This window comes from Zeus faber, assembly GCF_960531495.2.
Source record: "Zeus faber genome assembly, chromosome: 17".
Lineage (NCBI taxonomy): Eukaryota > Metazoa > Chordata > Actinopteri > Zeiformes > Zeidae > Zeus > Zeus faber.
The window spans coordinates 20,088,257-20,115,398 of NC_137204.1; the positions used below are offsets into that span (position 1 = coordinate 20,088,257).

Below are 27,142 nucleotides of genomic sequence, written 5' to 3' on the forward strand. Positions count from 1 at the left end.
CGTCAAGGACCTCGTTCCCAAAAAGGTGCGCGGGTGGGCCGAGCCGGCACGACGCGCCCCCGGCCGCGGCGGAAAGAGAGCGTTATGTTTTTCTTAACCGAACTCTCGCTAAGTGTGTTTACTCTACGCCTAAACATTCGCGATCGGGGTCGACGGTGGACATTTGGCTTTCTTTATGGGATGGACGGAAATGCGCAAGAACCAGCAGGGGGAGCAAGCACTGTTTACTAGGAGGATTCTTCAGGGTGGGGGTGGGGGTGGGGGTTGGAGAGATCTCCTCCCCGGGCTGTCATGTGAGCATGCCAAAGAGCAGGAAAAGAAAGTGAAATAAGAGACAGAATCGGGTAAATTAGGATGGAGGGAGAGGGGGCGGGCGGGAGGATACATAGGAATTGAGTGGCCGCGCCGGAAGACCTGCTGAGGGCTTATGCAAGACACACAGCCCTTCCTCTCCCCCCTTTCCCCGCCGCCTCTACCACACGCTCTCTTTGGCGAGGGGTTATGTCTGCCTCCTCCACCCTGCTTCCCGATCCCGCAACGGGCCGCAATGACCTTGACGGTGCATTCGATGGAGTAAGCGCCAGATAGGAGGAGGCAGGAGAAAGACAAAGTGCACGGATGACGATGAGCGGAGCAGAGGAAAGGGCTGGATATTTAGAGAGGGCCGTGTCGTAAATACCACGTCATGTGCTCCCAGTGATCCAGTCGTATAATGGGCTATTTATAGCCGGAGATTTGTACTTCTGCGGCAGGGCGACGCTGGCAAAGAAAGAAATGGAAATTACTTCTATTTGGTTAAATACATATTTGAGATGGTGTGATTGGGCGCCTCTGGCTCTGTGTGTACGCATGTGTGTGTGTGTGTGTGTGTGTGTGTGTGTGTGTGTTAGTGGGATGTTCATGCGTGTGCGCACGTGTTTCGCTGTGTGTGTGCGTGTGTGGCCCCCCCACGCTTAATATTTGTGAATGTAGGGATGCAGCAAGTAAAATAGGTTGTTGTCAGGGGGAAGGGATGCTGAAAAGGAGACAGACAGGAGGCAAGAGTGAGTTAAAAAAACAAAAAACGGTGCCGGTAAACAATGGTTTAGTGGTAAAATACCTGACTAGCGGGGGTTTGTATTTTTTGCCTTGTCCAGGACGACTAATTACACGATTTGACTCGACGGCCGAAAATGCTCATATCATAATCGATTCCAGAATAGTGTATTGAAATGCCCCCGTGTGTTGCCCTCTCGCTGTGCAGCTATTTGTGAGGATGCACGAATTAGTCTTAACTTGAACCCGAGCATGTTATGTTTTAGCCTTAGGACAAGTAGACGGTGCGTAAGTAGCGTTGGCCTCCTTCAAACCGGTGTCGCAGCGCGGAAAAAGATTCAAGATTCAAGAGGTTTATTCGTCACATACATATACATACTTTCATACATACAGTATATTCAGTAAAATGTCTTTGCAACGCACTGATTATGCACAATATGTTCGAGACTGAACACAATAGTTTCTACTATACTATACTACTACTATATTTCTAATAATTTCTACTTGACTAACTAACTGAAACGATTCCTAAAACATAATGCAGTAAGTAAATTGAATAATATAGAATAAAATAAAATACAATAAAATAACTCAAAGGTAGTGCAGAGAGGGGGTCAAAATAGAAATAAAGGGAATAGACTTGTGTATATGGGATAGGCTATTATGTATATACAGATATGTGCATTAAAGTGGCATGTGAATAAAGTGAGGTGGTGTCTGCGGAGATACACAGTACAGGATACAACAGTACGGCGCAGCAATGCAGTAACACCGAACGGAACACCAATAGAGCGCAGTAATGCAGTAACCCAGAACAGCAATACAGTATGCAGTACAGTATGCTACATACAGTACAGTAAGGCAGTGGGGCCTGTGTGTGTGTCTCAGTGAGGACCCCTGGTTTGTTCAGCGTTGACAGTTCTTATGGCCCGAGGGAAGAAACTCCCTCCCCGGATAAAAGTAGCACAACAGAGATTGTTTTATGACATATGAGTGCATATCAAAAGAGACTCATGTACACGAGGTATACTGGCAACACAATGGAAATGCAGACACAGGGAGAGGAAAGAGGTTTTAAGTACTAACCAGGGAATGGCACAGGTCGAGGTGAATCCGGGAATAACGGGCAGACGGTGCTGGCGGAGGAAGCCGGAGGAAGCCGGAGGAACGGGAGCAGGAGGGGCTGGTTGAGCCAGGTGATACGGGATCAGGAAACAGGGGATCAGGAAACAGGGGATCAGGAAACAGGGGATCAGGAAACAGGGGATCAGTGGGCGGAGACGCTGGCAGCGCGGTCGGTCGTCGGAGACGATGCCGCACCAGAGGAAGGGAACAGCAGTAGCTTTTATGCAGGGTCACTCATTGCTGGCAGCTGCCGTAACCCCCTGGTGGAGCGAGCCTGATTGCTGACAATCATCATGTTGTGGAACGGCGACAGAAAGCGCCCGGCTCGAGGGCGGGGGCGGGCAGGTGTGACAGCTTAAGACCCTCAAACCCGATGGAAGCCAGCACTGCTCCTCTGCGCAGCGGAGTTACTATAACGGAGCGTCTTCACGCCCTCCCACTCCCCCGCAGCTCATTTAACACTCGATGGCAGTGGATCAAACAGGATTATCCTTGACCTCGAAAATTGGCGTTAAATAGCACGAGCGATTTATCAATATTTGCTGCTGCAATTAACCGGTGTGTGCGCAGAAAATGTCTGGTCATCATATTTCCCTCGCGGTTAACACATATAAGTGCGTAATTAAATCCCTATAAAAAGGTGCATATGGCTAAATAAGACCAATGAAATGATTGTGTCATGCCGTCGTCTGCTGTGGTGATATGTGCGATTCAAGTAGTTATGTAAAGCTGCAAAGTAAATTCTGTTTTTGTTTTTTTCCGTGAGCGTGTGAATGAGAGGGTGAGAGACAAAAGAGCAGGGGAGATGGAGAGAGAGAGAGAGAGAGCGAGAGAGAGAGAGAGAGAGAGAGAGAGAGATTGCATGTCCGGGCGCACCGTGGGCTGATATTATGGGAGCTGACGGCTCCCCGCGCCTGACGTCTGATGCGTTCTGAAGTTCACAATGAGCCTCTGGTGAGAGCCGGGGTGATTCATCCGCAGAGGAGCGCGGAGGGGGCTCCGGAGAGCCGGCGAAACGGGCGCAAGACGAGCGGGGACCCTTCGCCGCCGATCCGGATGTTTAGAACAGGAGAAAGTGGGCGAGGTCGAAACCGGGGGGGGGGGGGGGGGGGGAATGATGAAGATGTTTACCCGGAGGCCGGCAGCAGCCGTCGTAGGTAATGTTTTCACGTGTGACGGTCCCCGGTAAGAATAAGAGGAGGAAAAACGGTGCGGAGATGTAGAGCGACTTCCGTGGAAGACGCCCTACTTCCTGTACGTCAACATACCCAACGCACGTGCATGTGGCATGGATGCAGTTTGGGGTCGGGTTTGCACGCCTCACGTCTTGGTACCGTAGTTATTTGTGCGCGGGCCCTTAGTCCCGGCCCTTCAAGCCGAACAATGGCTCCGTGAGGCGCGGACTCGTATTTCTGCGCACGGGAGCGAAAGGGATGAAAGGGGAAGGAGGGGAGGGAGGGAGGGGACGGGACGGTCGGCGGGGGGGGGGAAATAAAAGGGAGAGCGCGCGCTGTATTTTTAGCGCCGCAGCCCCACATCGACGCGTGTTAAATCGAGTGTTACGCTTGTGTGTGTGTGTGTGTGTGTGTGTGTGTGTGTGTGTGTGTGTGTGTGTGTGTGTGTGTGTGTGTGTGTGTGTGTGCATGCGTGCGTGTGTGCGTGCGTGTGTTTGGATTAGTGTTTCTAGTGTCTCGCTCAGGGGAAGGTAATATGCTCGTCCGAATGAGCCTCTTTGTCACTTTTGTCGTTTCCCCCCCCCGTACACATAGGTGGTGGAAAACTGTGAAAGGGAGAGAGAGGGAGAGAGAGACAGAGAGACAGAGAGAGAGAGAGAGAGAGAGAGAGAGAGAGAGAGAGAGAGAGAGCCCAAGAGACATGCAGACAGACAGGGAGCGAGAAAGAGAGAGACAGAGGGAGAGAGAGCGTATCAAAGAGAGAGAGAGAGCGCGCAAAGACAAGCAGACAGACAGGGAGCGAGAAAGAGAGAGCGAGAGGGAGCGAGGGCGAGAGAGAGAGAGTTGAAGAGAGGGAGGGAAAGGAGACGCCGGGAGTGGAGAGAGGACGGGGAGCGAATGAATAAGCAATATTGCATCTTCGACTTTGGGAGCTGGCGTCTGGCTTTGATCGCTCGCATGCTTCCCGCTTTCCCCCGCTCTTATCCCTTGCCTCGCTCAGATCCGCCTCTTTTTGTTTTCTTTTCGTTTCTTGTCCACACGTGTCCTCCTTTTTTGTTTTCTGGTCCGCACCCCTCCTCCCCCTCCACCCCTCTCCCCCTCCAGCGCCCCCCCCCCCCCCGCTGAGCTCGAGCATCCTCACGTTTAGCCGCCTTCCCTCTTAACACTTTCAACGTTGGCTCCTTTATCTCCCCCTCGTCTCTTTTCCCCCCCGAATGTCCTGTTGTTTCAGCCGATGACCCACTGAACCCTGCCCTCCTTTCTCCGATCGCTCCTTATCCCATGCATGCCCGGAGACGCACGCGGACGCAAACGCACATGCACACACGTGCGCTCACACACAGGCACAGTGACGCAGACACAGGTAGAGAGAACACATAATACAAAAAAAAAGGAAAGAAAAACCCCCCAAAAGGAGGATTTTACAATGGGCAACTCTGTTAAGTCGCTTAAAAACTTCTCCAAGAAGGTAAGCCTCTCCAGCAGGTTTCCGAGTCGGTCGGGGTCTTTCCCGCCCGACCCGCAGCGTGCATGTCTGATTTCGCCGTGTGTCCCGAAACGCCCCCCCCCCGAACCACCCCGGATTTTGCTGGGAGCGCCTCATCCCGTCGGCGCAGCGGGCGCCTCGGACGGGAAAAACAAAAAAACAGGTGGAAGTACGAAAGCCGGAGTGGACGAGCTGAGACGCCTCGACTGTGTGTGCGCTGCCTCGTCCGCCCCGCGGCGGAGCCCGTAACGCCCGCTTCAAATCTTGACCGAAAGCGAAAGACATTGCTTTTTTTTTTTTGCTTTTTTTTTTTTTTGTAAACGGGATTAATCTCGGTGAAATGCCCCGGAGAAAGCCGTCCTCTTAAATACAAATAAACCACTTTTGTTATTGTCCGGCGGGTGAACGGCTGACGCCGCGCTCCGGTCTGAGTGAGGTGTCGCGCGGCGAGAGAGAGAGAGAGAGAGAGAGAGAGAGAGAGAGAGAGAGCGATAGAGAGAGAGAGAGAGAGAGAGTGTTACTCGCTTAACCTATAGGTTTGGACAAGCCGCGCTAAATGACGGTAATCATGTCGGCGACCCGCTTACGCATCAGTCAGATCGTATCACGGCCGCTTCATCCAACAACAGGTGGTACTGCCCTGTTGAGCCACACACCTGCAGGTTGCGGTCGGAGAGACCGGTGTATATAAGCCAGTGTCAGATTCGCCGGATTTCATACGGTATAAAAACAATAACTCAGGGGAAAGCCTCCAGGTGATTCCGAGGACAATTTTGCACCATATTCTTAAAGGCTCGGCTTTATTTATTTATTTTATGGATATTGCCACGTCTTTACCGCGTGCACCGCATTCATGTTTTCTGAGCACAGCGTTGCAGCCCTGCCCCGCAAATAGATTCCAACGTAAGCAGCTGTTCGTTCTTTGGCCCGTTCTGCACCACGAGGAAAACCGTCGACGCCATCTGTGCAAATCCGAGACAAGTTCACGCTCAACTCCATTTATTAATAAAAGTATAATATAATATCTTTTTTTTTTTTTTTGTTCCGCTTGGTCGGGGGAGTTTTCTTGTGCAGGCTTGTTGAGATTTGCTGCATAATGTGCCCTCCTGAAGGCTTGCTCTATGCATCACTTGGTGAGATTACCCAGTGGGCATCCCTTCCTGCGATGGGCACCGTAGCAGAGCAGGGGCTGGCATCGGCGATGGCGAACAGATGGATTGGGAAGGTCATGTGTATAAGGAAGGAAAATATGAGTGTGCATGCTTGCGTGTTCACATGTGTGTGTGTGTGTGTGTGTGTGTGTGTGTGTGTCTGTGTGCGTGTGCGTGTGCGTGTGCGTGCGCGTGCGTGTGCGCGCGCAGGGGCATGTTCGCTCCGTGTTGCTGTGTTATGTAAAGCTAGAAAGCGAGCGTGAGCTGTGTTTACCGAGTCGCTTTGCAATCAAACGAGGTCCGCTCCCGGCCCTCCTCTCCCCTTTATGAGCAGATCCGTCTCCGGTCGCGTTCGCCTCGCCAGTCGAACGCCGGATAATAGGGCATTAAATCTTTACCGCTGGACTCGTGACTTTCAGGCAAGGATCCCTGTTGTAATTCGTGAAGATCTGCCTGGCTTACAAACAGTTCTCAAACAGTCTCCACATTGTCCATTTCGTAATGGACCCTCTGTGTTCGAATTTTATTGCCACCGTGTCCTTAACCTTTCGTTACTGCTTCAAAATATTTGCCTGCCGTTAGTCACGTCAGTGGCTCGACCTTGTTCAGCCCCGCACAGATGATGCGTTCTGTGGGTTTACTCATAGGCAACCATTGCCTACTTTCTAATTAACCTGTAGCTCTTGGTGTAATTGGGATGTGCATTGTCAGGATTGCTTTTGCCCGCTGGATGAATGGCTAATTGGGCATTATAATTAAATGAGTTGCTCGGCTTTCATTCTAGTCCCATCATCCTTCTAATTAGAATTAGCACAAATAAGCAATTAAACAAATTCTTAGATACATTTTGTGGAAGTATAATTATAAAGTATAATATATAATTTGTGAGGACCAGTTGGATTACCGCCTACAAATAGCAATTTCTGGTAGCTCAGCAGGATGGCACCCTATGGATGCAGAATGGCATGTTCAGCCTAACACTCCCTCTCCCGGACTGAGATGCTTTCCTTCACCAGGACTGTCATCACCAATCTCTACCTTCCCAACACTGCGCTGCGACTGCCAGACATGTGTCTGCGGCCTTTGAACCCCACGGTTCCCCCACTCCACTCTGGTTCCTTGTTATCGACTCCTTGCTGTCCACAAAGTGAGTCATGGTCTCTACCCCTGTCTCTGCCCCTGTGCCCGTGTCTGCCCCCCTCCCTCCCTACACCCCCACCCCCACCCCCCTCACCCAAAAACCTGGATGTGGCTCCAGGACCAGAAGAGGAGCTACAAAGCGGTGCAGTCCTGTGAGGAGGGGGGCACCGGGGGGGCCTATCTTGAGCCGCTAGTGGCCCTGGCCCAGAACGGAGCCAACATGCACACCGTGCTGGGGCCCGCATGCATCTTCCTGCGCAAGGGCTTCGCTGAGAGCCGGCAGGCTGTACGTAAGTCCTGACGATAACACGTGCATGCATGCCAAAAACAAAAACTAGGAGAAAAAAAACGACAGGGCGGGACGCTCAACCCTGAGAAATATTTACCCCGGTGTCGTGCAAGACAGCGGTACCAAGTCGGTATCATTTAAGGCCGTGCCGGGTTTGTTGATATATCATTTGGAGTGAGCAATTTCTTTTTTGTCCTCGGCCTGTAATCGAATCCTCCTCATGACTAAAATACTGAATATGTGCAAGTGTGTGAGTGCGTGTGTGTACAAATCTATCTGTACAATCTGTACAAATCGCGTGTGTCTGTGTGTGCGTTCATGCAGGAATGGAAAACAAGCGGATATGTTGCACGATACAGGATTTGCATTTCCTTGTCTTTTTTTATCACTTTACACTGATGATTCTTTATAACCTTCTCAAATCCATCTATATAATTGCGTACATCACAAATGCCACTGTGCATATTTCCTTCCACAACGCTACACCATTCAGTAAATATCTCCCTTTTTGTTTTTACTACAAACAAGACAATTGCATCGCAGATTTGCTTAATTCAGTTGTTGTTGCATTGTTTTACCGTTATGTTCGGTTAATTGTTGCATTATTACCGTTCATTCAGACATATTGGACGAGCTGATCAAAGACCAGTATTTTCAAGGCCACAACAACAGCTGCTCTTCTGCTGGGACTGTGCGTACTCGATTTGGCGTATCCGATTTTTCACAGAGTTTTGTTCTTCTGCCGTGGGGGTTCAAAACGAGGTTCTATTGTTTTAATTCACTGACTGCGACTATATAAGAGAGATAAAGAAAATGTTGCCTTGTATCCACTGCTCTATTCGTCTACAACGGCAAACCTTGCCTGGGAAAAAAAAAACCCCGACAATTCCATCGCGAGACATAAACGTGGACTTATTTCTATGTTTTTATTTCGCTTGCGTTCCCGTTGCATTTCTATCTCATCCCTCACCATTATTCACTCTATTGCGAAGTGAGGTTAATGCTTTTTTATTTTTTTGTATGGATTCTGGAATGGCATCTGTGTCTTGACAGTAACCTCGCTGTGCGATCCCTCCACAGGATCGAGAGCTGAGGCCCGAAGAAATGGACGGTGCGCTTCCAATGTCTATTCTGACCGTACATATTACATCGCATCGCATATTATTCCTCGCCAAAAATTCAAACTCTGGCATTCACGACCGATCTCTCCCCCCCACCCCTCTCCTTAGAGTTGCGTGAAGCGTTTAAAGAGTTTGACAAAGACAAAGATGGCTTCATCGGCTGCAAAGACCTGGGAAACTGCATGCGCACTATGGGCTACATGCCGACGGAGATGGAGCTGATTGAGCTGAGCCAGCAGATCAACATGAACTGTGAGTATCTGCATACGTGCATGGCAAAGTCTTATCATGTTATTTTGTGTTTTTGTATTCTTTATTGTGGCAAACCTGCACAAAGAAATGTGAATGACGCGCGGAACAAATCTATTAAAAAAAAAACAAAAAAAAACAAAAACATGAATTGGTGATAAGATTCATTATCGGGTGTTCATAGTGGCAATGAGTAGCTCACTTTGTCAGGTTGTAATGAGGATCGCAGGGAGGATCGAAACATTATTGTTCCCCGAATTTCATTAACTGCGTTTTTCGGACCATTAATGTTTGGCGTTGTAGTCTTTTTTAAAATTGTTTTTGTTTATAAGGTATTTGCAACACTGCATTTTTTTCTCCAACACAACAACAATTAATATGTTTCATTTTCCCAAACGCTGCTCGGCGGACTAAGCGTAACTGTTTATTTAATTGGCAGTGGGAGGACACGTGGACTTTGAGGACTTTGTTGAGCTCATGGGACCCAAACTTCTGGCTGAAACGGCAGACATGATCGGGGTGAAAGAGCTGCGCGACGCGTTCAAGGAGGTGAGGACGGGAAAGGGCCGATCCTGCTGTACCGCTGCACCACGGACACATTGTGCTGGCACATCTAATAAGCGATTCCCAAATTTCGATGCATTTTCATCAAAGTCTGCACGGATGGCCAACAATGCATTTTCAGCCATTTTGAAGGCTGAGAAGGCGTTTTGAGTATAAGCTTCATTCATTAGTTCAAATACCCTACTCACACATCGTAAATACTGTTGTGAACTCGTGTGTACTCGGAAAGTGTTGTTTGCCACACAGATTTAGGCTAATCTAATAAGTATTTCCCAAATTTCGATGCATTTTCATCAAAGTCTGCACGGATGGCCAACAAGGCATTTTCATCCATTTTGAAGGCTGAAAGGGCGTTTTGAGTAAAAGATTCAGTCATTCGTTCAGACACCCTACCCAGATAGGGTAAATACTGTGATGTATTGATGATGATGAGGGCGGAACACGAACGTGAGTTTCTCTTTTGTCCCCCCAGTTTGACACAAATGGCGACGGCCAGATCAGCACGGCAGAGCTCAGGGAAGCCATGAAGAAGCTCCTGGGCCAACAGGTAATGCGCAATCCTCTCCTCCCTTCTCCTGTCTGTTTCGTCTGCGACGTGGCTGCGCCCATCTACCCCGGTACGGCTGTCTTAGCTTTTTTTTTTTTACCTGGATCAACTGACCCGTGACTTTGCTCACGGTAGGTTGGCCACAGGGATCTGGAGGACATCCTCCGGGACATCGACCTCAACGGAGATGGACACGTAGACTTTGAAGGTGAGGTGTCACGGAGCTGTCGCAGGGTATCGACTGCGGAGAGCGATATTTCTAAAAATCATCCAACAGCGACTGTCATCTCAGTCTTTCTGTCTGCATCTCACGCTCCGCCGCATGCACGCTGGCACAAATTCGCATGCACACACACACACACACACACACACACACACACACACACACACACATATAGGTTGTGTATGCAAAAGGGGCGACGTGAGCCTGTCTGATATTCTAACACCGCGTCGGTAAATCTGCCTGTCAGATTATCTCCGTACCCGTGGATTATGTCACCTCACAGATTACCCAGAGGAAAGGGGGAGCGCACGCGCCCACCGTCATAAACATAGCCGCGAGGGCGGATATTCTTAATATTCAAACCCGTCCTCGGAGCGTCGTAACGCGGCGTCCTTTCGTGCGGAACCTTGAGGATTGATATTAATAGTTTAACTCGTCAATAAGGACGGAGCACATTCTTTTTCCAATACGAACTAAATGACCAGAGGAGGGGAAGTCCTGCCCACACAAGAGGTTATGTCGGATAACATCTGGAAATCAAGCTGCAGAGGATACGCGGCAAACGTTCATATGAGTGAAAGCATGACAACAAACATGTTATTGACAGACATATGCTGCTTTTATTATGGTGTTTGACTTTCCAGCTCTTCACTGCGTGTTTTTCTCCCTTGATGCTCGTTCAATTCTCTTTTGTGCTTTCGTCCTTTCAGTTGAACTCAATTAAATTCAATGGGGCTCAATTGGCAGGGCCATAATAAAGTATTGCTATTGTTTCTCAAACCCATTGAGAGCAATATAGGGGGAAAAAACAATATTGCGCTTTTACACTTTTGCCAAAATATCTAATTCAGACTTATTCCTGATATTCCTGATGGAATATCCGTCTTCAATTTATTGCATTATTGCATAAAACAATATTCCTATCTCTTCCATAATTCACAGAATTTGTGCGGATGATGTCCCGGTGAGCCTCAAACCACCTGCGTGTTGTACTATTCCATGGATTCTCCGCTGCTGCTGCTGCTGCTGCCAGGATGAGACGACGGCGAGAAGATAGCGACAAAGATTGCCGACCGGTTCACCCGACGCCACTGAGCTGTCTACGAGCACAAAGAAAGCACATATCATCCCCCAAAAACTGCCACACCGAAGCGCAAAAGACGGGCAAACCCCAGTCCCGAGCAACACCGAATAAAGTCGCTGCCCCTAGAATAAAACTAAGGAACGGTGCATAAAACAGACTTTATACTGTACTTTTTCAGTGTACACGTTTATTTATTGATTCATTTTATATGATATGATCTTGCGGTTAACCATATGGTTAGAGGGCATTGAGGCATTTCAGATACTTATGGTTACACATGGATAGACTGGTTATAACTGTAGCAAGTGAAGACACTGTGCCAGCCTCTCCAGTTTGAAATCCAGGACATATTCTGTACGGCAATATTCCTCTGTGTGATGTGATCATGTCAAAAAATAATAATAATTCATGTATTTGTGTATTCTATGTTCTTTTCTGATCCTTATAATGTCACGTCCATTCCAACTATATTAAGTGTCAACCCTTGATGAAAAGCAGCCAGGTTGTTTTTCAATCATGTGTCATGTAGCACTGCAGTTATCGCCATTCCTACTGTGATACCCATCTGACTTTGCACAAGCAATGCTTCGTGTTACAAACTCCTTCGTACTGTATGTAGAATTTTTCTTCACAACTTGGGTACTGTGCTTAACTTTTTTTTTTTTCTTTTTTTTTTCTCGGTTTTCTTAATCTGTATTTCTTCCTGCATGAGCATTGAGAAAATATACTGCGGGGTATTTTTGGAGGACATTCATCTCCAACTCAAAGCACAATAACAGTTGATGAGTATATAAAGGATTACTGTTTCCCTGGATCAGACACCTTGCCCCACACATAATTTCTGAAGATAAAAAAAAAACAACAAAAAAACATTTTTTTTTGTGTGAGGCATTTTGCTGCTAATGTCTGATGAACAGTCTTAAAGAAATTGCTTTGTGGTCCATTTACATCAAACTCCCTCTTAAACTGCACCTATAATAATGCCGTGTAACCACTAAGTGCATTAAGGTTTGTCTATTTTCTTGTATTTGCTGTCAATAACTAGAAATATTTCTGGATATATATTTTAATTCAGTCAAAATAATGTACAGTGTATGTTTTAAAATGAAAGTGACTGAAACCCCTTTGGAAAAAAATAATATTTTTCAGTTAATAAACTACTGGGCAAAAAAAAAGCTACCTGTAAAGGGAGACCAACTTAAGATATTATGTTTTTACTCTGTCTAAATTGTGTGAAACTATGCATGCAAGAGACAACTGCGATTTGTAGCCGAATATAGATGGAAAATAAAGGTTTTTACTGAAAGTAAACAAACTGTCCCTGATTGGCGCCTGGATTAGGGATTAACCCTTTCATGTCCAGTCTGGATGAACCCTTCTAACCAGGGTGGCAGCAGCAGATCATAGACCAAATGACCTCCTCGCTGCCCTGCCAGGTCTCATAGTCGAAGAACCACCATGGGTCTCTGGGGCAAGGGCTGCAGGACGCAAGGGGCCCCTCTCAGCCCAGAGCCAGGCTCTGAGATGGGTGACACCTTCTGCTTCTGTTGAAGAGCTATGGAAAGCAATGTGGATGATGGTGTTATGGCATAACATTACATGACATAACATTTTGATTATTTGTCAATAAACAAGCGGGTGGAGTTGTTTGTATCTCCAGTCTGCTGAACCAGTTTCGCCGTGCGGGAGAGAAGGACGCAATACGGTTTGCAGCCGTATTTTCATTTGTTATTATAAATCGATCACAGGTAAGTGTTGGTAACTTTTGGGAAAAGCAGAAGGATGGATTAGCACTCACGGACCTTCGCGTGATGTGTGCTTCCCTTGAGTACGCGCTGCAACCACGGTGAGGAAACGGCAGCAGGTTTCGATGATCTCCAGATGATTTAATGTGTTATACTTCTACGACGGGAACGGGTTGCACAATGAGATGATACTGAGATATTAAATATCCCTCTTGGCCGTGTCAGCTGTCTTCATTTCTACACTCATCCAATGATGAAAATATGAAAACCAAACGTGAGGAGCCATATGACGAGACAATATGTTCATATTTACTTATAAACAGTGTTAAGACAAGAATTTATAGTGTCAAGACCGATGGGTCTGAAACTTGCGCAATGATGGACACCAGTCATTTCAATAAGGACTCATTACTTCCTACCTAGCAATCTTTAGATTTTTTTTCATTTTTACTTTGGAGACTGACACAAAAAATATATATATATTTCCTTTTCACTCCTTGTATATAGTATTTGTAGTGAAAACATGCTCTTTAAAAGTGGTGTTGGACTGTTTCATAATAGGATATATGTAGATGTTTGGAGAGTTTACACATTTTAATACAGCATGCACGGTACTGTACAGTAAAGCCAGCTTAACGGAAGTAGCGTGCACATGACACTCATGACACAAATCAAAGGGTTAATGATTTAACCAGGAGTCTCTTATCACACGACATTGACATGAGGTGACCAAGCGCCTCTCAGCCCAGGAGCCGGAGAGCTGAAATTTGCTCACATGCAGCCAGAAAGGCTCCGCCTCCCTTCCTAAACCCTTACCTGCGGGGAGAGACAAGCAGCGCCCGAGCAGGGACCCGGGAGGGGCAGGGCGCCGAGTAAAAGGCCCCCCCGGAGTCGATCCGCGGGCCGCAGAAACGCCTCGCGGACATCGTGTTTCCTGTAATTGCTAATAAAAGGGGGTCATCTTGACTGGTTCCCAAAGAGCTGGTCAAGTAATAAAACATTTGCTTTATTACCTGATTTCCTTTATTGCTTGGTGTACACAGGTGTAAACTTTGGGAAATAGTGAAACTACAATGTAGTTTCAGTGTTTGCTGAGTTACTAAAAGTAAATAGTTTATTGTATTTCATGATGGGACATCATGATGCAGCAGTTGGGGATAAAGTAGTTGAAATGAAACATCTCTCTTTCCAGAGACGGTGGCACATCCTCTCAAATTAGAAGATACGTGGAGTAGGGTGGGGCAAACCTTTTTTTTGTTTGCGGCAAAGTCAGATTCCACATCCAGTGATATGGAAACCAACACCGTGTGCAATAAAGCATGATGTTTGATACGCAGCTGCAAGGAGGCAGCCCATTGGAGCTTCAGTGAACAGTAAAGGATTTAAAGACCTGTGTTGGTCATTGAGACCTCATCGGTGTATTATCTGAAACTTCACTGAAGAAGATGCTGCTGCAGAGGAAGCAGGAGAAGAGGGTGATGAAGATGCACGTTTCTCCTGCTGAGACGACTGGTATGTGCCTTTTCCTTTGGTGGAATGCAACATAATTGTGTAAAAAATAAACGTAACTAAAATAACACACGATAAATAATAGTATACCATAAAACATAACCATAAATGCTCGATTTTTACATTTGCAAAACTTTCGCTTTTGCTGCAATGCCTTCTTTTGAACACCCCGCACGTTCTTATTTTTGATTTATATCATTTATCTACAGCCCATGGCTCTATATATGTTGGGCATAATTTGCTTCCGATATCCTTTAAATGTAATTGCAATGAACTGTATACAGAAATATAAGTGGGCCGTAACTAATTGTGAGAAATTTCCCAATTAAATAACTTCCTAGTAATGCACATAGAGACAAGCCTGTTTCAAAAATCATAATCAAAAATATCTCACATTTCAACAGGTTAAAGACGATAAGAGATTAGATACAGAAAGTTCTGAACTATTCAAAATAACAATAATAATAGCAACAATACTACTACTACTACTACTACTACTACTACTACTACTAGTACTACTACTACTACTACTACTACTACTACTACTACTACTAATACTAATAATAATAATAATAATAATAATAATAATATAGCTGCAGGCAGCAATACACAGGGTCCATTTTAATTGTGTTAGGTAGGTATTACAGTTTTCCAAGATTCCATAAAACACATAGTTTTATATCGACACCAATTCCAAATTTCCCAATTCTTCAATCTCAAATGTCCGATCAATATTTTTTTTTTTTTTTTTTTGCAAAAAAGAGCGGAGTGGTAATTTTGGAGAAATCATGACAAGAATTCAGATAATTGTTTTATTGAAAAGTGGGCCAAAACATTTGAAAAAAACAAAAAAACACAGTGTTTATAAAGATCCGCACGACAGGTAGGTCTTTGTAGTACAAAAAAGGTCATCTTCAGAAATTTAAAGAAGTGTTTAAAATTTAAAGTTTAACAATTGGTTTCCACTTATAGAGTTGGGCATTTGTTTAGAAACAACTTTTTAATTAAAAGTAATACTTGATATGGACATGGAGTTAATTGGGGCCCCACTGTCCCCACGCTGGAATTTTAAAAATTATAAAAATCTCATTGAGACATGGTCAAAAGAGCAGATGAATGATCTACGATCTCAACCATACAGATCTCTGCGGTGGAAATACTGGACGCTCCATACCAGCTCCGGTTGTAATATTTTTTATAAATACATGACTTCATAAATACATAGACAAGACTTGACTTAAAATGTGAGGGTCTTCACTCCCACTCTGTAATGATCTTCGATAAAGATCTGGCAGAATGTCTTTTCTTGCAGCACGTACACAACGTCGTTGTACTGTACGCAATAAAGGATTGGCCTCAACGTCCGCTACGGTGGACCTTGAGACACTCACCACCTCCTTTCATCGGATCTGAGGACAGTTGTTGTCCAGTGTATTAATCAGATGAGAATGGGCCCAAGCCAAGTATCGCATCCTTAATTCCTACAGCACTGATCGGTTGATCACTTTGACAAACAGATAAGCAAAGAGGGGAAGACTCTGATCGGAAGGGAGCAGTGCTTTGTCCACGCATGAATCCTGCGCCAGTTACAGTATCCCCTCTAGTCAAGGAGCTCTCTATTTGCCAAGTCAAAAGCTGTTTGCACATCAATGGAAAATGCGCAAGTCGAATTGTGTTCTCAAAGGTTGGCGTGAATGACGGAGGGACCCAAAAGTTTTGTGTGTTTTCTAAAATGTAAATAGCGCTGATCAAAAATAAGCTCTAAGTTCTGCGCAAACACTGAGGCATTGCGTTATGAGCAGTTATAACAAATGATATGCAGCAGAATGGATAATTATAAACTGTATATAGTAATGTTCTTTTTTGTGATTAAGGTGTGTGACTTACACTCAGAACAGTAGACAAACTGAAACTGAAAATTGATAAAGGTGGCAATAATCACCAGATGTCTGAGATAAGGTGGCTGTAAAACCAGAGATAAGCTCATATGAGGAGAGCTTGGATATTAATATTTAATCATATAAACATCAACATTTTTATGGAGCATCTTATCGGATGAAGCTTGTTTTTTGAGATACCAGAGAGATGTTTAGTACTAAAAAGCATTGTTTTAAGGATTTCTGAGAGAAGTGGCAAAAACCTTGTCCGACTATATCATCCGTTGGTACATTTAAATGATTATTAATTAATAAACAATAAACAGCAGTTTAAATTACCGTATCCTTTTTTCTCCATTAGCGCATCATGAAAAAGTTAAATGCGGTCACCCCCGGTGCCTTGGACCCCTGGGGTTCCATAAAGCCGCCAAGGGAGACATGCTGTCGCTGCGTATGCACGGCCGGTATGCGGAGCGAGACAGAGACACCTACCTCAACGGTCTGGCCTTCAGCAGTCGACCGGTTCACGTCCGCGAGCGGGTCCACATGCGCGTGGAGCGCTGTGACCAGCACTGGGAGGGAACCATGAGAGTGGGCTTCACTTCCACACCTCCCACATCTTCCCCTCCATCTTCAATCGTTCTGTGCAATCCTCACCAAACCGCCCCCTTGGGTTACTGGGCTTGCGCGTTGCCTGACAGCCACACGGGGCCCGGGGCCAGGCTGTGTTTCTGGGTGACTCCCGAAGGTGTGATGAAATACAAGGGACCCGATGGTGGCAAACTCGAGCTGATACATGGCCTGGATGTGAGCAAACCTCTGTGGGCAATGGTGGATGTGTATGGACAGACCCGAGCCGTGCTGCTGTTACGTGAGTTAGTCAGTTCATCTCATCATTTGAATAAAAACGCAAGATAAACAAAGCTGTTTATTAAATGAAAAAACAACAAAAAAATAAAAAATAAACGTACCATTCCGCAGGTTCGGAGATACGAGGCTGCTTCAAACGGACGTCCTGCCCGGTTCCTCTTCCTCCGGTGTCTCGAGGTGACAGCTGCATGTGTGTGGCTGAAGGCCATCGTTGTCGCACTCCATTTGACTATAAGCTGCCTTCAGCCCAAAGAGCAGCACAGAGACAGAGCCATGCAGGTGAGCGGGTCCAGGTTTTTTTTCAGTCTTGTTCCGGCCGAATCGGTGGACGGATGTAAAAGCCAGAAAACAACATTGATTTTAGTGATGCTAATGAATACGATGCTTATAATAACTGATATGCGTTATAATTCTGCTTCTAACAGGCCCCAATGATCGGGAGGACTGTGTGGTGTGTCTCTCAGCAAAGGTGTGCGTTACACTTCCGTGTGGCCACCGTTGTCTGTGCTCCCACTGTGCGGGTCGTATCCTGTCTGAGTTTGATTCCTGTCCACTATGCCGCCTTCCATTTTCAGCATTGAATCAATATGAGTGTGAAGGAGCCAACAGAGACTTTAAGGACACACCAAAACGCCTTCAAGAGCAATCAAGAGTAGAGGTCTCCGAATCTGCGCTCCGTGATTATACGCGGGGGACGTTTGGAGCGGCCCGGGGGACTCTCTCCCATCTTGTCGGACCGGACGTCACTGAAAATCCCTAAAGACGGGGGCGCTGTCACATGGTTGTTTCTCCGCTCCGGACGGTGGCTGTTCGCGTCACACGTTTTGTAAAACGCAGCGCGCGTGACAGTTTTCAGAGTGACCTTTGAACGCAGCACCGGCTCAAGTTGCCTGTCTAGGTGTCGTACTTGCAAGTGGCTGGAGGGGAATGACTTCTGAGAGATGAAGCTTGGACTTATATTACTGCGGATGATGATGTCACAAATGCCCGCTCATGAAACTAATGAAATTATAACAATTTTTCACTAACTTCGGTTTCAAATGTAGATAGATATCGTTGGCCCCCATATTCACATAATATTGTTTTAATATTGTAATCTATTACTTTTGTGTACAACTCCCAGCCATGGACCACTCATGTATTTTTATGAACCTATTCAGTGTCCTTTTAAACTCATAAGAAAATTCACAAACATGTTTCATGTGGTTTCATTTTCTAAATTTTCTGGGCAAAAAAAAAGCTACCTGTAAAGGGAGACCAACTTAAGATATTATGTTTTTACTCTGTCTAAATTGTGTGAAACTATGCATGCAAGAGACAACTGCGATTTGTAGCCGAATATAGATGGAAAATAAAGGTTTTTACTGAAAGTAAACAAACTGTCCCTGATTGGCGCCTGGATTAGGGATTAACCCTTTCATGTCCAGTCTGGATGAACCCTTCTAACCAGGGTGGCAGCAGCAGATCATAGACCAAATGACCTCCTCGCTGCCCTGCCAGGTCTCATAGTCGAAGAACCACCATGGGTCTCTGGGGCAAGGGCTGCAGGACGCAAGGGGCCCCTCTCAGCCCAGAGCCAGGCTCTGAGATGGGTGACACCTTCTGCTTCTGTTGAAGAGCTATGGAAAGCAATGTGGATGATGGTGTTATGGCATAACATTACATGACATAACATTTTGATTATTTGTCAATAAACAAGCGGGTGGAATTGTTTGTATCTCCAGTCTGCTGAACCAGTTTCGCCGTGCGGGAGAGAAGGACGCAATACGGTTTGCAGCCGTATTTTTATTTGTTATTATAAATCGATCACAGGTAAGTGTTGGTAACTTTTGGGAAAAGCAGAAGGATGGATTAGCACTCACGGACCTTCGCGTGATGTGTGCTTCCCTTGAGTACGCGCTGCAACCACGGTGAGGAAACGGCAGCAGGTTTCGATGATCTCCAGATGATTTAATGTGTTATACTTCTACGACGGGAACGGGTTGCACAATGAGATGATACTGAGATATTAAATATCCCTCTTGGCCGTGTCAGCTGTCTTCATTTCTACACTCATCCAATGATGAAAATATGAAAACCAAACGTGAGGAGCCATATGACGAGACAATATGTTCATATTTACTTATAAACAGTGTTAAGACAAGAATTTATAGTGTCAAGACCGATGGGTCTGAAACTTGCGCAATGATGGACACCAGTCATTTCAATAAGGACTCATTACTTCCTACCTAGCAATCTTTAGATTTTTTTTCATTTTTACTTTGGAGACTGACACAAAAAAATATATATATTTCCTTTTCACTCCTTGTATATAGTATTTGTAGTGAAAACATGCTCTTTAAAAGTGGTGTTGGACTGTTTCATAATAGGATATATGTAGATGTTTGGAGAGTTTACACATTTCAATACAGCATGCACGGTACTGTACAGTAAAGCCAGCTTAACGGAAGTAGCGTGCACATGACACTCATGACACAAATCAAAGGGTTAATGATTTAACCAGGAGTCTCTTATCACACGACATTGACATGAGGTGACCAAGCGCCTCTCAGCCCAGGAGCCGGCGAGCTGAAATTTGCTCACATGCAGCCAGAAAGGCTCCGCCTCCCTTCCTAAACCCTTACCTGCGGGGAGAGACAAGCAGCGCCCGAGCAGGGACCCGGGAGGGGCAGGGCGCCGAGTAAAAGGCCCCCCCGGATTCGATCCGCGGGCCGCAGAAACGCCTCGCGGACATCGTGTTTCCTGTAATTGCTAATAAAAGGGGGTCATCTTGACTGGTTCCCAAAGAGCTGGTCAAGTAATAAAACATTTGCTTTATTACCTGATTTCCTTTATTGCTTGGTGTACACAGGTGTAAACTTTGGGAAATAGTGAAACTACAATTTAGTTTCAGTGTTTGCTGAGTTACTAAAAGTAAATAGTTTATTGTATTTCATGATGGGACATCATGATGCAGCAGTTGGGGATAAAGTAGTTGAAATGAAACATCTCTCTTTCCAGAGACGGTGGCACATCCTCTCAAATTAGAAGATACGTGGAGTAGGGTGGGGCAAACCTTTTTTTTTTTTGCGGCAAAGTCAGATTCCACATCCAGTGATATGGAAACCAACACCGTGTGCAATAAAACATGATGTTTGATACGCAGCTGAAAGGAGGCAGCCCATTGGAGCTTCAGTGAACAGTAAAGGATTTAAAGACCTGTGTTGGTCATTGAGACCTCATCGGTGTATTATCTGAAACTTCACTGAAGAAGATGCTGCTGCAGAGGAAGCAGGAGAAGAGGGTGATGAAGATGCACGTTTCTCCTGCTGAGACGACTGGTATGCGCCTTTTCCTTTGGTGGAATGCAACATAGTTGTGTAAAAAATAAACGTAACTAAAATAACACACGATAAATAATAGTATACCATAAAACATAACCATAAATGCTCGATTTTTACATTTGAAAAACTTTCGCTTTTGCTGCAATGCCTTCTTTTGAACGCCCCGCACGTTCTTATTTTTGATTTATATCATTTATCTACAGCCCATGGCTCTATATATGTTGGGCATAATTTGCTTTCGATATCCTTTAAATGTAATTGCAATGAACTGTATACAGAAATATAAGTGGGCCGTAACTAATTGTGAGAAATTTCCCAATTAAATAACTTCCTAGTAATGCACATAGAGACAAGCCTGTTTCAAAAATCATAATCAAAAATATCTCACATTTCAACAGGTTAAAGACCATAAGAGATTAGATACAGAAAGTTCTGAACTATTCAAAATAACAATAATAATAGCAACAATACTACTACTACTACTACTACTACTACTACTACTACTACTACTACTAGTACTACTACTACTACTACTACTACTACTAATAATAATAATAATAATAATAATAATAATAATAAAGCTGCAGGCAGCAATACACAGGGTCCATTTTAATTGTGTTAGGTAGGTATTACAGTTTTCCAAGGTTCCATAAAACACATAGTTTTATATCGACACCAATTCCAAATTTCCCAATTCTTCAATCTCAAATGTCCGATCAATATTTTTTGTTTGTTTTTTTTTGCAAAAAAGAGCGGAGTGGTAATTTTGGAGAAATCATGACAAGATTTCAGATAATTGTTTTATTGAAAAGTGGGCCAAAACATTTGGAAAAAACAAAAAAACACAGTGTTTATAAAGATCCGCACGACAGGTAGGTCTTTGTAGTACAAAAAAGGTCATCTTCAGAAATTTTAAGAAGTGTTTAAAATTTAAAGTTTAACAACTGGTTTCCACTTATAGAGTTGAGCATTTGTTTAGAAACAACTTTTTAATTAAAAGTAATACTTGATATGGACATGGAGTTAATTGGGGCCCCACTGTCCCCACGCTGGAATTTTAAAAATTATAAAAATCTCATTGAGACATGGTCAAAAGAGCAGATGAATGATCTACGATCTCAACCATACAGATCTCTGCGGTGGAAATACTGGACGCTCCATACCAGCTCCGGTTGTAATATTTTTTATAAATACATGACTTCATAAATACATAGACATGACTTGACTTAAAATGTGAGGGTCTTCACTCCCACTCTGTAATGATCTTCGATAAAGATCTGGCAGAATGTCTTTTCTTGCAGCACGTACACAACGTCGTTGTACTGTACGCAATAAAGGATTGGCCTCAACGTCCGCTACGGTGGACCTTGAGACACTCACCACCTCCTTTCATCGGATCTGAGGACAGTTGTTGTCCAGTGTATTAATCAGATGAGAATGGGCCCAAGCCAAGTATCGCATCCTTAATTCCTACAGCACTGATCGGTTGATCACTTTGACAAACAGATAAGCAAAGAGGGGAAGACTCTGATCGGAAGGGAGCAGTGCTTTGTCCACGCATGAATCCTGCGCCAGTTACAGTATCCCCTCTAGTCAAGGAGCTCTCTATTTGCCAAGTCAAAAGCTGTTTGCACATCAATGGAAAATGCGCAAGTCGAATTGTGTTCTCAAAGGTTGGCGTGAATGACGGAGGGACCCAAAAGTTTTGTGTGTTTTCTAAAATGTAAATAGCGCTGATCAAAAATAAGCTCTAAGTTCTGCGCAAACACTGAGGCATTGCGTTATGAGCAGTTATAACAAATGATATGCAGCAGAATGGATAATTATAAACTGTATATAGTAATGTTCTTTTTTGTGATTAAGGTGTGTGACTTACACTCAGAACAGTAGACAAACTGAAACTGAAAATTGATAAAGGTGGCAATAATCACCAGATGTCTGAGATAAGGTGGCTGTAAAACCAGAGATAAGCTCATATGAGGAGAGCTTGGATATTAATATTTAATCATATAAACATCAACATTTTTATGGAGCATCTTATCGGATGAAGCTTGTTTTTTGTTGATACCAGAGAGATGTTTAGTACTAAAAAGCATTGTTTTAAGGATTTCTGAGAGAAGTGGCAAAAACCTTGTCCGACTATATCATCCGTTGGTACATTAAAATGATTATTAATTAATAAACAATAAACAGCAGTTTAAATTACCGTATCCTTTTTTCTCCATTAGCGCATCATGAAAAAGTTAAATGCGGTCACCCCCGGTGCCTTGGACCCCTGGGGTTCCATAAAGCCGCCAAGGGAGACATGCTGTTGCTGCGTATGCACGGCCGGTATGCGGAGCGAGACAGAGACACCTACCTCAACGGTCTGGCCTTCAGCAGTCGACCGGTTCACGTCCGCGAGCGGGTCCACATGCGCGTGGAGCGCTGTGACCAGCACTGGGCGGGAACCATGAGAGTGGGCTTCACTTCCACACCTCCCACATCTTCCCCTCCATCTTCAATCGTTCTGTGCGATCCTCACCAAACCGCCCCCTTGGGTTACTGGGCTTGCGCGTTGCCTGACAGCCACACGGGGCCCGGGGCCAGGCTGTGTTTCTGGGTGACTCCCGAAGGTGTGTTGAAATACAAGGGACCCGATGGTGGCAAACTCGAGCTGATACATGGCCTGGATGTGAGCAAACCTCTGTGGGCAATGGTGGATGTGTATGGACAGACCCGAGCCGTGCTGCTGTTACGTGAGTTAGTCAGTTCATCTCATCATTTGAATAAAAACGCAAGATAAACAAAGCTGTTTATTAAATGAAAAAACAACAAAAAAATAAAAAATAAACGTACCATTCCGCAGGTTCGGAGATACGACGCTGCTTCAAACGGACGTCCTGCCCGGTTCCTCTTCCTCCGGTGTCTCGAGGTGACAGCTGCATGTATGTGGCTGAAGGCCATCGTTGTCGCACTCAATTTGACTATAAGCTGCCTTCAGCCCAAAGAGCAGCACAGAGACAGAGCCATGCAGGTGAGCGGGTCCAGGTTTTTTTTCAGTCTTGTTCCGGCCGAATCGGTGGACGGATGTAAAAGCCAGAAAACAACATTGATTTTAGTGATGCTAATGAATACGATGCTTATAATAACTGATATGCGTTATTATTCTGCTTCTAACAGGCCCCAATGATCGGGAGGACTGTGTGGTGTGTCTCTCAGCAAAGGTGTGCGTTACACTTCCGTGTGGCCACCGTTGTCTGTGCTCCCACTGTGCGGGTCGTATCCTGTCTGAGTTTGATTCCTGTCCACTATGCCGCCTTCCATTTTCAGCATTGAATCAATATGAGTGAGAAGGAGCCAACAGAGACTTTAAGGACACACCAAAATGCCTTCAAGAGCGATCAAGAGTAGAGGTCTCCGAATCTGCGCTCCGTGATTATACGCGGGGGACGTTTGGAGCGGCCCGGGGGACTCTCTCCCATCTTGTCGGACCGGACGTCACTGAAAATCCCTAAAGACGGGGGCGCTGTCACATGGTTGTTTCTCCGCTCCGGACGGTGGCTGTTCGCGTCACACGTTTTGTAAAACGCAGCGCGCGTGACAGTTTTCAGAGTGACCTTTGAACGCAGCACCGGCTCAAGTTGCCTGTCTAGGTGTCGTACTTGCAAGTGGCTGGAGGGGAATGACTTCTGAGAGATGAAGCTTGGACTTATATTACTGCGGATGATGATGTCACAAATGCCCGCTCATGAAACTAATGAAATTATAACAATTTTTCACTAACTTCGGTTTCAAATGTAGATAGATATCGTTGGCCCCCATATTCACATAATATTGTTTTAATATTGTAATCTATTACTTTTGTGTACAACTCCCAGCCATGGACCACTCATGTATTTTTATGAACCTATTCAGTGTCCTTTTAAACTCATAAGAAAATTCACAAACATGTTTCATGTGGTTTCATTTTCTAAATTTTCTAAATTAAGCTCTACTAGACTATAATTGCTACAGAAGAGTAATGAACTTTGATCTGTGACTGTCCAGAATGTCCAGATATGAATGAAAATACAGCATCATTACTGCAGTTAAAATGATCTAAATAGATTTATGAAATTAATATTATAATAATAAAATATTTAAACTAAAATATGAAATTCATTAAATTGTATTTCCAGCCAAAACACTAGTAACATTTAAATGTACATGTAAACATAATAAGATTAATAAGAAGAACAACTTTATTGATTAACAAGCGCGATCATCAAAAATGATATTGAAAATGAAAATGATATTAATCATAAAGGTTATGGCAATAATAGCAATTACTGTAGTTTAATCAATTTGTTTAGTGATAGTGAAGTGCCTTATAGGATGTCCCTATGATACAGACAGTATTATGCACTGTGTTACAGATACGGTCTGGTGAACCCAAATGCAGGATGTAACAAGCTCTTAGGAGTAGGTGCAAGGTTTAATGTGGAATAGGCAAAAGATCAGGAATAGGAAACAGGCAGGGAATAAGGATCAGGAAAGAGGCAGGGAATCAGGATCAGGACACAGGCAGGGAATCGGGGTCCAGGAAACAGGCGGGGAATCGGGAAACAGGCAGGGAACAGGCTGAGAATCAGGGTCCAGGAACAGGTAGGGAATCACGAAACAGTCAGGGAATCGGGAAACAGGCAGGGAGCAGGCTGGGAATCAGGGTCCAGGAACAGGCAGGGAATCAGGATCGTATACAGGACGAAGAATTCAAGAGACACAGACACAACGATCTGACCGCGACAGAGTGAAAGGGGAACAGGTTAAATACAATTGGAGTGACTGAGATTGCTGACTGGGGACAGGTGTTCAGTGGCAGGGATGTAGATAACAGACAGATACAGATAACAAGCAAGAGCAGGGCAGGATCCTGACACTGCCCCTTTACAAAATAAACTGTGATTAAATTCCATAAGTGCCTGTGCACGCACTGTCGGTATTCACATCGTAGGTCCTCTTTATTATAGTTATATCGTACTGTATATATTAGTTCGTATTTTGTGGGAGAATCCTTGTTCCTCAATTTGGTGACAAACACTACCGAAAAGAAGCTCTACCACCATCTTGTGGTAATTCAATTTCTAGCAAAAAAAAAAAAAAAATCAAAGGGAAACGAATTAATATTTTGTAATAAAATACTACATGAATATTTTGATTGTCATGTCATGTATCAGATTTAGTGGGAAGTTATAATATATTGTGAATAAAAAATATCGCAAATAGTAAATAAATATGTATACTCTATTATGTAACAGTATTCTGAATGGAAAGTTTAAAGAAATGCCGAAAATGTCCAGAAAACGACGTTAGAACGTTGATGTTTATGAGCCTTATCCATTTAATTCGACCTTGTTTGGCGTCTTCTTGCGACACAAGACTCCGCGTCATGATGCGTTGAGGTGCAGTTCTCACTGTCGGCAGTAGGGGGCGGTCTTCGACCAGATTGTGTTCTGGAGGAGGTTAGAGACTTTGTAATATTCCGACTGGAAACACCATGAACTCCAATGTTTCACCCAATGCATTGTATCAATGCATTCATTATGAATAGGTCTTCTTCTTGGAACTGTGAAATACTACTTTTTTTTCATCCCAACAACATGCATATTTTATCACAGCTGCAAGCTCTCCTATTGTGTTTAATACAGTGAAAGATAATGAATGGGTGATAAAATGCTCGTCACACTGTTTAGGTTGAACAACAACACATGGAGAAGAATCCCGAGTGGAGGCAAAGGACACCAAGATCTTCTTTGGTTTTGTAGAAAATGAAGCACAATTAAAGGTGTAATATGACCCAAAGATGCACTGAGGGGTCCTCCGTAATGGAGATGGTGTATCTATTTTAATCACAGCGTAGAAAAATCGTATTTTTTTTTCCCCCAAGACTGAGAGACAAATAGCGCACAACAAATAAAGAAAGGGAATTCATGTACAGTATGTATGTTTCTATGTTTTCAGTCCCAAATGCACAATTGAAATGGTTCATCACCTGGTGCATATTGGACCGGTCACGGTAAAAAAAAATACCATTTGCTCATAGTCACTGACCACTGACACAAAACATGTGAGCAACATTTAGATTACAAATAATGACCAGACACAAGGTTTCCTAGACTTCTAATAGTGCAAATTATATGAACATTGAATAGATGAGGTCTTAAATGGCAGGCTTTCATGTTTAATTCCATGTTTTCCTCTCTGTAAGTGTACATACAGTATTTGTTATATAATATTATATATTATATATCTGTAAGTATACGTACAGTATTTATTATATAATTATATCATTATATAATAACCATGCCTCATGGATCTTTTGTCCGGATTCTCGCAATCCCCGTTTTACAGAAATATTAGCTCTCAGTGGTCTGCCAGGCATCATCATCAATAAGACGAGTCGAGTTCAACTTCTTGGATGCTCATCATGTCATAACTTGTTTCCTGTCAAAATGCAGAACAATTGGCTGGAGGCCAATGCAGGTACGAATCATACATTTTTTTTATGACATAGTTTTGGGACAAAGTATTGACATGTTAGTATGCACGTAAAATGAGGACCCCCCCCCCTCCCCAGTACTAATGGTACAACCATTATTAGTACTACT

The 27,142-nt window shown here is 44.4% G+C and overlaps 1 protein-coding gene across 1 annotated transcript; it reads left to right on the forward strand.

The window, feature by feature from the left end:
- Positions 1 to 4,761: 4,761 nt before the first annotated feature.
- Positions 4,762 to 11,105, forward strand: cabp1b (calcium binding protein 1b; the record flags this gene model as incomplete). Its single annotated transcript, XM_080018465.1, has 7 exons — positions 4,762 to 4,803; positions 8,482 to 8,512; positions 8,631 to 8,774; positions 9,211 to 9,320; positions 9,808 to 9,882; positions 10,018 to 10,090; positions 11,048 to 11,105. The coding sequence occupies 7 exons, from the start codon at positions 4,762 to 4,764 to the stop codon at positions 11,071 to 11,073; spliced, it is 501 nt and encodes a 166-aa protein (XP_079874591.1). The 3' UTR covers positions 11,074 to 11,105.
- Between the last annotated feature and the right edge of the window lie 16,037 nt (positions 11,106 to 27,142).